We start from the raw sequence: 13,217 nt of genomic DNA on the forward strand, positions 1-13,217 counted from the left end.
ATCAGGCGAGAAAGCCCATGTTATATTTTAGCTTAAAGGCCTGCCTCCGCGCTCCACCTCGCATGAAAGAGAGAGGGAGAGAGAAGAACAACACTTCACCTTTCAGCGGATACCTTGACACACTGTGGTTTCCCCATTCGTATGGATACCATGGTCGCCACATGTAGCGGCCGCAGTTTGGGAATGTGAAGGCACGCCCCTTACAGTGCCATTCCGCTGCAAAGCTTCCATTGCTTTAAAGCGAAGCTAAAATGAAACGTTAAGCTAGTTCATATTGATAAAATAAAATTTAATGTCATCTATTGTACCTCTACAGGACTATTGGTAAGAAAAATCAGGGTCGACTGTCAAATTTCCAGCTAAAATCTTCGATAGTGATGTCGGGTATTTCAAGGTGTTTTTGTGCTTTCGAACAAATTGGTTCAACGAAATTCCCTGTAACACGGCATGTTAAGCCTCTGGCTGCCTCATAAGACAACGCGTTTTGTTTTTACCGAATGGGAACTATACGCAGGCCCGTCGTCAAATCTATGGCGTATTGGCGACTGGTGTGTGAGCGTCTATATAGGTCGCTTCGCTATACTCGCACTTTGTATGTATGCGTGTATACAGTGTCAGGTGTGGGGTGGGGTTCTTACAATATAGCGTCTTTACGCTACGCGGCAAGCGTGGTGACTCTGCTGTAGTAAAAGAGTAATCGACTAATACGGAAAGAGTCGTTCTCTTCTTTAGCGCACCTTTAAATAAAGCCTCGGATTCGCGAGCTGCTTGTTCACGAGCCGGATAAAGGCGCAACTCCGCACTTTAGCACTGGCATTAACATAGTTGACGGTACTGGCAACAACACAGAAGAAGGATAACAAGAAAGACGTAAAAAGCATCAGCTGAATTCTGCGCAGTGTTCCCGTGCTTGTTGGTTGACACGTTAGGCTAGTTCGGCCGCGGCTTCCGATGGACATGGAAGTGGCATGCCACGTGTAAAAAAAAAAAAAATCCTATAAGGTGCCACGGACAGCTTCTTCGCATTACCGAAAGTACGCACTAGAAAATTACTCGTAACATCACAGGGTTCAATATGGTAAGATACTCATAGGCTCGTAGCCGATATCTATGCGATAGACTGACTTATCTTCATCAGTTTTGACAAAGGTGAAATCCATGACATTCCTGCCCAAGCATTGTTGCCAAGTCAGATCTCCGTATTCTAGGTATTTTCCTTGTTCGACTGTTTACTGTATTTGTAACAGAAGATTTAAAAGAAACGAGATCACGATAATCACAATCTTTGGCCGATCATTTTTAGTGTCCACTGCGGGACAAATGTCCGGCCTCGGTCAGTTTCGACCTCGCCGATGAGCTTGTGTGTATTACATTAGCATTTATAGTACACCATGCATGGATAAGGCTGGTCGTGCGACAGGAGGCGTTGCCTGGACTCAGGACCCGCCACCTGCATGAACTCTCTTGTTAAATAAAGACGTCCATTCTATCTCTAGGTGATGTTCCCTTTGCCCCATCTTGTGCGAACTAATTATGATTTGATAGCGAGTAATATGATTTGATAGCGAGTCAAGTTGCACACGTAATGTAGGATTCGCAGAAAAAGGAAATCGCAATCTGTGTGAGCGCTTCGACGAAAAAATCTGTCATTGCAGTCCCTTTCTTTAACGAAAGATAGATAAGATAGATAGATTAGATAGATAGATAGATAGATAGATAGATAGATAAAGCCATGAGAATTCACTGATGGAAAATTTTCACTGCAGTTCTAGATAGATAGATAGATAGATAGATAGATAGATAGATAGATAGATAGATAGATAGATAGATAAAGCCATGAGAATTCACTGATGGAAAATTTTCACTGCAGTTCTAGATAGATAGATAGATAGATAGATAGATAGATAGATAGATAGATAGATAGATAGATAGATAGATAGATAAAGCCATGAGAATTCACTGATGGAAAATTTGTACTGCAGTTCTAGATAGATAGATAGATAGATAGATAGATAGATAGATAGATAGATAGATAGATAGATAGATAGATAGATAGATAGATAGATAGATAGATAGATAGATAGATAGATAGATAGATAAAGCAATGAGAGTTCACTGATGGAAAATTTTCACTGCAGTTCTGGACAGTCCGTACATTCCGGCGCTCCATGTACATATTCACATGATTTCAGTTCTTCCTTTTTAATGCTGTGAAATTGCCCGGTATATTTGCTTAAAGCAGAAACATGAAGTTTTGCACAACGCTAAATTGAATGATCGTGCTGAATCAGACTTTTGAAGCCTTTTTAACGTAAAGAAATTGTCCAAGCAACCGAAAACACAAATGAGAGGACAATCAAGGCATTAAATTGCGCATAATCCATACGCCTTGGACGAACCGCGAAATGTGTGAAGCTCGTTGCATCCGGCGCCAGCACGTTACTATTATTTTCTTTTTCGAAGGCCGGCCAACTGCTCTTTGTTCGCACGACAACTCGATCTCCTTTTGGCTACTGGACAACCGCGAAACAAGACCGTGGCAAGCAAACCGCCGTGTTTTCAGCGCCCCAACGCGCGATGAACGCAGCCGCGGATGTTACATACAACGCGAGAACTTTTGCATATTTTGCGCGCTCGTTCAGAGCGAAAAAAAAAAAAAATCAGGAGCAGATGCACGACGAACCGAAATCCGCCACGTTTTGCGTAACTCTAACGCTAACCGAAATAAAATAATAGAAAAAAAAAGAAGCTCGCTTGCATACGTGTAGGCCGACCCTTTTTGTGTGTGCGTGTCTTGCACTTCTTTTCGTTCGGCGGTTCTCATTTTGTACGTGTTTGCTTGCACGTTGCGCCTTGCATGGGATAAGTGTCCGGCTATGTATAACTCAGTTGAGTATACGGTCCCCCCCAGGCGTCCCTTTCCTTCTCTTCTACCCCCCGCCACTCTTTCGCTTCGCCCTTCACTCTCTTTCCTTCCGAATCCCGGCGTTGCAGCTATCCGTCTCTATATATCTGGCACCCCTCCCTCCTTCGGCAGCGTTCGAGAAAGAGATGGAAAGAAAGGAGGAAATAAAGGCGCCGTCGGAAAGAGATATACAGAGTGGCATGGATAGAGAGATGAAGCGAGGAGGGAAAGAAAGACAAAAAACGAAAATTTTCCGTCGGTGAGACGACGACGCACAGTTGTCGAAATGAAAGAGGAAAAAGAAAGAATGAACGGCGGATGATGGAACGAAATAAAGTAGACAGAAAGAAAAGGCGTCCGCACGCCATGTCGAATAAAGGGATATGAAGAAAAGAAGTGAAAGATGAGGTCCTCACGAATGTGAGCAATGGCGGACACGGTGGCACGTTCGAACTTGAAGAGGGTCTTTACGAATGATGAATTTCCTCGCTGAATTTTTAGCGAGTTTAAGTTTATGGCGCAAAATCGGTTATTCTCGTGTTTTTATAAAGAGTTTCTCTAAACGGTATGAACTTCTGCGGGCGTTTGAATAGACCTTTAGATTTTAGTTGATGTAGGAATAGACACTGTAGCCGAGCTGTCCTCTTTTACTGCTTTTGAGAATCGAGTGCACTTCTGTTGACGCTCCAGTGACTTATAAAGCGACCGAGTTGTGCGAAATCTCATTCATTTGCTGTGCGAAATGAATGAAAATTTCGTTCGCAGAACTTTGGGCAAGTTTGGGGTGTGATGCTTGTACCATTACTCTCACAAGCAACAAGTTATTTGGAAGGCGCGCGTGAAGACACTAAGACGCAATTAGCTGACAGTTGCTATGCGGTGTGGAGGATGGGGTTAAAATAGGCGAATGACACTTGCCGATCGCGGCATCTTTGTCAAAACGCATGACAAGTCGCACTTTTAAAGATATGCGTAATGACTGTGTTACGTAACAAGACAGCCATCGATTCGACTCCTGACAGAGCGGACATAGGTTTTAGCGAGGTCCGAGTAGCGTCGCGTCGTCTCCGAAAACGCGCCGGCATCGCCGTAGGCCATTATTGCCAACTGCGATCACGTGGTATCATTTTTGGCGCTTGTTTTCTTTTGCAACTCTCTCGCTTTTCTCCTCTCTCAGCCACCAGTAGGGTTGCCTGCTTGCTAATATTTGTGGGATATCTGATGACGTCACCAAGCGCATGCGCAAACGCACACTGAGCGCGCGCTCTGCCGTGCGTCCCCCCCCTTTTGCCTTCATAGCATTTTCCTCCTCTACTTTGTTGCAGGAGCGAGAAGGGAGGGTGTGAGAAAATAACGTAGACATCTTTACGCCGATAGTCTTCTGTGTGGTGCCCCCCCCGGCCAACTTGCGCGCTCTCCGGCCCCCTGTGAAAAAAGTATTCGGGGACACGTTTCGGCGTTGTGCAAACTGCTATGCCCGCGCCTTCCGGAGAACAGTCAGAAGACCAGGAGATGGCTACCGAAGAAGCGGAAGACGATTCTTTAGCCGGTAAGCAATGATGCGATGGGCGCTTTTTTGTGTGTGCTACCTGTCGTGGACCCCCCCATCGTGCTTGCCGGTCGCTCGCTTGATAGCTAGCCGGCTGCTCGATATGCACTTCACCCGGCGTCCCTTCACCGCCCGCGTTGTCGCCAGACATGCGTCGAGCACGCCGCGAGCGTCAGCGAGCGCAGTCGGTGCCGTCGAAGCGAATTCGGAAACGCCGAACTTTCGCGCCCCGTTATCCCCCTGATCGCGCTAGGCTTAGTAAGCCGTACGGCAGCGGACGCGAAGCGCTCCCCTGCTTGCCTTTTCTTCTTTCCCGACCCGGCGTCTTTCGGCCGAGCACATGGGTCTGTTTTGGTGTGCGCGCAATCCGATGTCTGTTGACGGGTGTCACGCCGGTGTTTCTTCGAAGTGCACGTTGGAGTGGTCTTTGAAGCTCAACGAGACCCGGGCCCCCGATTTTTTTTTTCTTTGCTTTTCGGTGCATGTCGCCAATGGAGGAAGACGGCGGGATAACTATCCGGATATGTATATCTCATTATCATATTGATCTGAACCTCGGAACGAGGCTAAGCTGGAGCGTTTTTTCCAAAATGGCTGTTTTTGTTACGTTTTTCCATCGGCGAAATAAAACTGTCAGAATGAAATTTTGTTTGGATTCGTCGTTTTGCTTTTTTTGTTTCTTCCGTTTGTAGGTGGGGGGGGGGGGAGCTTTATGGATGGTCCTAACGTGGCGCCCCGAACGCTACTGCGCGTTTGCACGCGTTTGGGTGGCCACCGCCACCTAAGGACCGGTTCCTTATTTTTGCATTTTCTTTCGCATTTCGGTGCTTAGAGAGTTACGCTGTTGGCACCTCAGTCCAGTCCCGGACCTCAACTTTTCGCCTTGAATGGCGATTACATCGCGTTCGGGTGCTCGCCACTTTGAATGAAACGCTATACGGCGATGACGAAATAAAAAAGAAGGAAAGAAAAAAAATCATGAAACGACGCCACGGTGTCGAAGAGCTAACCAGAGTTCCTGCTTGTCTAGACATGCAAATTCACGGGTGTCAGCATATTGCGACATTTGTAACTGACTGCACTGCCGTGTCGTTTCGCTGTGCGGCAGTTATCGGGATGTGCTTTTCTCGCTAATGCTTCGCACTGCTTCAGTTGTGACGCGCCACATTAAATGCATTTTGACCACGATGCAAGGTGTGATTGCATGTGCGCCGTTCACACCGAACGCCGTCGTTCGTGATCGTTTCAGTGTCGTGATTTCTGCTGATGCCAAAACACTTTTTTGCGAAGGGCGGTTGCGTACATACCTCCTTTTCTATATTTTCACCGATGTGATTAATCGAACGATTTCAAAGTGATAGTCCATTAAACACATCGTAATCTTTGATGTCGTGCCAAAACGTCGTGCATGCTTGCTCAGTATATTTAAATATTAAGCCCATTGCCTGGCAGGCGCTTCAAGTTGCCAAAAGCGGGTGTTCTGTGGTAACACGCTACATTTTCGCATGCTTTCAACATGGAAGCGGAAATATTTACTTGATTAAGGTGTCGTCTTGTCTTCTACACAGATTCCACTGCCTGAAAAGCTGTCGATTGCAGCACAGTTAGGATTAGCAGCCTCTCATCCTTTTGGACATTGCTTTTGCATCGAGTTGGCTAACAGTGCATTAACTACATTGACAAACCTCACTGGAGGTGCAGTGCATTCAGTGATGCACTGCCTCTTGAATTTTCATGCAATACTTTTGGAAAGGTACTTTATGGATTGGCTTTACATTTGTAATGACTCCATATTCTGCAAGATTGTTTCATGTACCGCAACCACATTTGTGAGGGCATCCTTCAGTCCTTGAATGGCCAATGTTCTGGCCGTGTAGCTTTCGTACATCCATACAAAGCTATTTCTCAGCCTCAAGCATACTTGGAGTGACTGTCCATAAAGAAAGATGAAATATTGATGCTACAATACTTACTACTGCAAATCTGCATCTTCAAATGATGCCAGTACAAACTCTTACACACACCATTCCCCCCCCCCCCCCCCCCGTGGTGTTCTAGTGGCTAAGGAACACTGCTGCTGACCCGCTTGTTGCGGGATCACATCCCGGCTGTGGCGGCTGCATATTCGATGGAGGCGAAAATGCTGTAGGCCCGTGTGCCCAGATTTGGGTGCATGTTCAAGAACCCCATGTGGTCGAAATTTTTGAAGCTCTCCACTGCGGCGCCTCTCATAATCACATGGTGGTTTCAGAACATTGAACCCCTCGTATCAGATCAATTACACACACCATATAACTTTCGTTTCATGATTAAAGATGGTAGGCGTGCAATACATTCGTGAGAGAAGTTGGGACATCACCAGCGCCCGACTTCTCTCATGTGTCCATGCTGTACTCATGCCCTTGCTTACCATTCCTAGCATCTAACTAAGCTTTGTTTGATTCTATACTTCGGTTCTTTCTGCATGAATTGAATAACAGGCATATGGGCACTAGGCTCAGCTTGGCACCTTTATATCCAGCCATTAAGCTTTGAAGATAATCAGTCCAGTCTGCTGGAATCATTCATTAAGAAAACAATGTTTCAAGGGGCTTTGTTAGCAGTGTTTTTGAATGACAGACCTGCTGTTTTGTCGATATCCCATCATAATTTAGTTCATAATTTTGATAGTACAACATTTAGTTGTTCAATAACTGGCTTGTTGGAATGAAAAGAAGGCTGCCTGTATGCACGACGTTCTGTCACTAAAAGATAGAACAAATGGTAAATTTAACCTTGATGTCTTGATACTCTTTGTTGCAGTGTCGGCTAACTTAATGTGAAGTGTCACGACACGACTAGCAGGCTAGTTGGAAAAGGTTTACAATCATTCGTATTCCTTCTAACCATTGCATATTTCATTGATGGTGATACTCCCATAACTGAGTAATATGAGTGACCGCTTACCTCTTGCAAAATTTTGTGTGCATGTAATTATTCCTTATTTCCTTTGATTTATTTTGTTCACTTGGGCTGTTCTTATTCAGCAGAGTGGTAAACATACTTATAATGGTTGGCTAAAGACACTTTTGCAAATCATTGTAGGTGGCCAGGAATTGCGGCGAGATATCGTGGCAATCTTGATGCATACATAAAGTTTCTGCTCAACTGCATGTTCTATGCGTGTGAATATTTTGTACAAAATAGTGTAATTAAGAACACAACAAAATGTTGACATATCATTGGCAGTTACGTTGTAGCTTGCAGACAACCAGCCAGCAAGTCGAGTGTAAATTGCGGTCAGTAGTTCAGACAGGGATGTTTTCCAAGAATGCCGGATGGTGTCTAGTTTATCATCTTAATAATATTTTAAAGCAACACTTTCTTCGATTCTTATGTCCATTTTGGTGCATGCTTCTGTCGTCTTGTCGAATAAAAACTTCAGCCTATGGGAATGTCGACTGCAATTTAGTTCAGTCTCCTGGAATAGGTGTGTCGGATTTCACTGCAACTCGAGGCATGTAGAAGCCATAAATTTGTTTGGTTTGCCATTGCATTCAACGCTAGTCCATCGACAAGCATAGTGTTCGCCTTCATGGCCGTTACCTCGCCCATTGTTCACACTATCTCATTAACTCGGACAAGTGTTGTGTCATTTACTATCCCTTTGATTCGGTGAAGTTTCTCTCTACCTTCTGCACTTATTCACAGTGTGCTGTACCTAAGCCCTCATTTTTTTCCTGAGCTATGGTGGTGTGGCGCACGCTGTATACTCGTCCTTAATTGTTCATTGTGCAAACAAAGTTGGTGTTGTGCATTCTTAAGCTTACAAAGGCCAGGCACAGCCCAGTGCGCCACAAGCTGCACTTGCACTTTTTTTGAATTGAACAAAGCTTTAGCTTGGATGTGAACAAACATTGCTAGACATGGGATAGTGATGGAACTGCATCAGTGCCTTGTCTGTCATCCTTTCACCATTGCATGTATATTAGAAAGGCAGAGTTCAAGGGAAGGTGGAAGTTGGAAGAGGATGAAAAAATTAAAAAAATATACGGAAACATAAGCTGTCGTTGAAATCACTATTGCGACAATCGCAGTTTTCTTCAAGGCAAGTGCGGCATTGAAGAAGACGAGCCTCTTTTTCGAAATGTTGGCTTCAGCAACATTCTGTGTTCATAAATTTTTCATCAAAGGTTTTCATCATTCCATGTATAGCACCGTTTGCTCTTGTTGCAATAATGTACTAACCAGCTCAGATAGGTGCACTTGTTTAGCTACTAACATTCCATTGAATCTGTGTGTCAGTAGTGAAGTCACCCTGTTTACCCACCTTGTTCTTGTGTGTGCACTTGTTTAGCTACTAACATTCCATTGAATCTGTGTGTCAGTAGTGAAGTCACCCTGTTTACCCACCTTGTTCTTGTGTGTGCACAGGGTCGGAGGCGGCGGAGGAGGAGGAAGAAGAAGCGGGCAGTAACAGGGGAGGCGCCGGCGATGGGGGTAGCCAGGAGTCAGACGAGGGGGCATCAACACGCGCTCCCCCGACCCCCAGCGTCGGTGGGGGTGGCACTGAGGACGAGCCCCCTGGGGAAGAGGAGGAAGAAGAGCCCCCTGAGACGCCGCCCAAGCCGAAGAAAACCAAGGCGAAAAAGCGCAAGGGCAAAGGCGGTGACGGCGAACGCAAGAAGGGCAAGAAGAAGAAGAAGAAGCGTGCCGCCTCGGAAGATGAGGACGACAGTGACAGCCAGCTGCTGGGTGGCCACTCGGACAATGACAGTGACTATGTGGTGGACCGCAAAAGCGCTAAGAAGCCCCGGCTGGACAAGTCTGCCGACGCCACGGTGGCGGCGGCGGCGGCGGTCGCTGCCGCCCATGCGGTCCAGGCGGCCGCTGGTGCAGGCGAGCCAGAGCAGCAAAAAAGCTCTTTAGAAGTGTGCGAGGAGCTGGGTCTCACGGACGTGCCTATGGTGTACACTGACGCAGACTACCAGAACCTGACGAGCTACAAGCTCTTTTCACAGCACGTACGGCCCCTAATCACTAAGGTGCGTGAGGTGAAATCTGCTGCGATGGTATATCCTTCTGCCAACTGTGAACAAGCTTCCGAATATTGTGTGCCTCTGGGAGGAGTGGTACTTTTTTTTTTTTAGGTGGCTCTTGACTAGAGACAGGATGAGTGTCTTGGAAGGTAAAATGTAATGTAAATGCAAACCTCTGCTAATGAAATGCAGAATTGTAAGCCATATTTATACACAGTAGGCAGCAGAGTAATAGTAGTTTTAAGAGACGTTACCAGGTTTAATGGTAGTGTTGATGTGTTCCTCTGTATCAGTGCTGTTTCTCGCATCTTGCCTTGTGGCAGGTATTTAAATTACCTGAATGACATGGCACAGGAGAAGCTAGTTTGTACCATAAGTTAAACTTTTGTAATTGTAACTCTTCTGATGTGAACATTCACTAATGAGAATATTATGCTGCAGGTTCAAAATTATTTATGCGATGCATATACCTTGTTTCTGGAAATACTCGTAGATTTCTCATAAAAGAGATGAGCAATACCTATAGTGGGGGTTTAAACTTTCAAAAACTTTCTGGCAACGACAAGTTGTGAAAAGAAAAATGTGCAACATGGCTTATTTAGGTCGAAGAATCTTGCCCATTGTGCTACATAGGAAGTGAAAATGTAGGGCCAGTAGTTTTTTGTACATTGTTACTTTAATCTCTTGACAAAGGCGCAATGTTTTTGCCAAGTTATATTGAAATAAATGTAAAGTTGGCAAACAGCCGATTTTTTTTTGTGCCGAGTTGCAGGTAACAGCAGTGTGCTTCCAGAACTGATCTATGCTCGATTAATTGAATTGCAGCCTGATCAGTGGCTATTAGATTCCAAATTCAGAGGGGACATTGCAATGGTAAAATTAAAGCTACGGTATGTTTGTTGTTCTGCATGGGGATCGAGAGCGCAAAATAAGAATTGCAAGATAAGCATTTGGGAAATAATCTTCTACAACTTTGTATGCTGCATGTTTTGTCTTACGTGCATGACTAAGGGTATGTGAAAATTTGATCACATTTTATTGCCGATCTTTTTCTCATGTAACTTCACTGCCATGAAGTGACAATACTTCATGTTTAGTAGGCTGAAGTGTGCAGTCTAAAGAAAATACAAAAGGAAAAAAAAGGGGGGATAAAAAAAAAAAGAAAGAGGCAAGAAATGAGGATCTTGAATCGGAAATAGTTTCAGGAAATACATGAACCACTGTACAGGCATTGAGGACGTGCGGAAAGGGACAACTCAACAGATGCGAATTGTGAAATGTGTTCACACATTTTATATACACGTACAAAAGCGCCTTTCCAAAAATAAATGTTTCCACCCCAAATCCAAAAGAGATTTAGGGTGGAAACATTTATTTTTCAATCTTTTTAAATTTATCTGTTCTTTTGGCAAAACGTGCAATTTCTCATAAATGACTCAAGTTTCAGTTTTATTTCAATACATGACTGCACATTTTAGGGTAACCTTTTTTTTTATGAAGTAGCAGAGGCCTATGTACATAATGGTGCAGCATCGAATGTCATATATAGTGCCCATTGTTTCTGGAACCAGTTGCTATGCATAACCACGGTATGTGTCGTGCAAATTTCAAGTGCTTAAGCTTAGCTGGCTGTGTTCAACTTATTTTCATGCTTGTGTCTTCTTTTAATTAAGCATACATTCTATCTTTACATTCTATCTTGAAAACTTTTGTGCTAGTCTCTGCAGCAGCTCATTCTCTTGCATCTGATAAGCTTAAGTGGTTAAAAGCTTTACTTCAACACCATTTAGTGCACAACTTTAAATGAACAGCTGCTTTAGTTCTAGGCATAGTGACGTAATAAATGCTTGTGAATGACTTACTAATGAATGATAGCCAAATAGCTTAGATGGGGATTGCAAAGCCACAAAATGTGCTTCATAAATGCAAGATTTTCACTTGTAACTCAACCCACTTAGGGTTATTCAGTAATGCATCCATTGTGGATTGAAGTTGATAACCTCTCCTGTCAAGCAGAAAAAGGCTCTGATAAATGGGAATAGGGCAATTAGGAGGAACATATAACACTGTTGTACACACTTTTCATTGTATTCCAAGCCTCTCTTGAGTGGAGGTTATTGCAGACTTGTAACCAATGCATCAGACTCATGCATGTTTTTTCTACCAAGTGTTAATGCGCCATTCATTTTTTTTTTATGCACAGAAATGACGTTTTTCTAGAGTTTGGAAGGTAACCGGTGCATTGTTGAGAGATAGATGGATGTTACTATTCAGTCGCAAAAAGAAATGACTATTGTAAAACTGGTCTTCATTTTTATGTTTCTACACTGTGCAGTGTCATGCAATGAAGTTGAATGTTGCTGGGCTTTTGTTGTTTCTAATTAGACAGGTCAAAAGGCCAGTAGTTGCAGATTTGGAATAATGAGAAGTCGTGATGGTTGAGTCACTGTGGTATCATGCTGCTGGCACTGACAGTCATAGATTTGACGTCCAGCCGTAGGGGGCCACACGAGTTTAAAAATTGAAACATGCTCTGTGTACTTGGTCCTTCTTGTGCATTAGCCAACCTGAGAAAGCGTAAACGAGTCTGGCAGCCTCGCCTCGCTGGATGTCTCTCGTAGCACCTTCGATGTTCTGATGTGTTGAGCCTCATAAATTGTTTTCGTGTAATTATTTGGCTGTGACAACAGAGAGAAGTAATTGAATTATTGCGATTCTAAAGTAGATGAAAACTTGTTGAGAAATCGTTTTTGAAGTCGTTTCAACAAGTAGACTCGTCTTAGTCATAGTTGCTGTGCTGGTAAAGACCACTTGTGCAGACTTTGGCTCCAGCAACATTCCCTGCTCAATGATTTTTCACTACCTCAAGCCTCCGTTTCGTCCTGAACTTCTGCCGTGTTTCAAACATGACCTTGTAGGGGAGGGTTTACAAAGTGCATGTGAGGCAAAAGGAACAAAAGTCCCCTCTCACCCGCACCCAAACCTCGCGCCTTTGGATGCAGGCAAACCCCAAGATCGCAATGGCCAAGATAGTGATGCTCATCTCGGCCAAGTGGCACGAGTTCCTGAGGGACAACCCCAACGCCGACGACGCCCTCGACGAAGACGACAAGCCAGTGCGGCAGTCCAGGCCAGCAGCATCCACACCCACTGGTTCCACCAAGGACAACGGTAAGATGGAACAGCTCAATGTTTCGTGCATTGCTATAGAATAGGGGTGGGTCCCAAACTCGTCTCGGCTATCGGGCCAGTCAGGAAATTTAGTTCCGCAAAGGCCGGGGCAGTGAGGGAGGCAGTAGCAGCGGGGCGTAGTTTGTACTAAGTGTCTGCTGATGTCATCTGAAAGGCGGCCTTGCCTTCTTCTCATGTACGGATAATTTCTGAAGGTTATTGGACTTCAGAAATCGAGCAACATGTCGATGCTGACCTCCAGAATAAATAAAATATGGGCGTTGATACTGAAAGGAAGACTTTCACGTCATATTTAAACTCTTGATAATGTATGAGGTGCCTCACAAAAATAAATGCTCTAGACCAGTCATATGCGTGTAGCTCATGAACATACTTGAGAAAGAAAAGGGATAAAGACAGTCGAGCGTAGGCCGCGTGTTTGAGATAGAGCATGTGGAACCTCGGTTTAAAAGATTACTGAAGCAAAATTTTTGATGCGAAATAAATTGAGATGGATTTCTGAGGACACTCATGCACCGTTTATGGAATATTGATAGCATATATGTCTAGAAAT

General features: G+C 44.4%; 1 protein-coding gene across 5 annotated transcripts in view; it reads left to right on the forward strand.

The window, feature by feature from the left end:
* Positions 1-4,257: 4,257 nt before the first annotated feature.
* Mi-2 (chromodomain-helicase-DNA-binding protein Mi-2 homolog) overlaps positions 4,258-13,217 on the forward strand; it is an 81,585-nt gene continuing 72,625 nt past the window's right edge. For all 5 annotated transcript variants that reach the window (XM_075889394.1, XM_075889397.1, XM_075889395.1 and 2 more), the window contains exons 1-3: positions 4,258-4,454; positions 8,868-9,478; positions 12,475-12,643. In XM_075889394.1, coding sequence (XP_075745509.1) covers positions 4,379-4,454; positions 8,868-9,478; positions 12,475-12,643 — 856 coding nt within the window. In that variant the 5' untranslated portion in view covers positions 4,258-4,378. The remainder of the gene's footprint in view (positions 4,455-8,867; positions 9,479-12,474; positions 12,644-13,217) is intronic.

Source organism: Rhipicephalus microplus, chromosome 3, assembly GCF_043290135.1.
Source record: "Rhipicephalus microplus isolate Deutch F79 chromosome 3, USDA_Rmic, whole genome shotgun sequence".
In the NCBI taxonomy this organism is placed as follows: domain Eukaryota; kingdom Metazoa; phylum Arthropoda; class Arachnida; order Ixodida; family Ixodidae; genus Rhipicephalus; species Rhipicephalus microplus.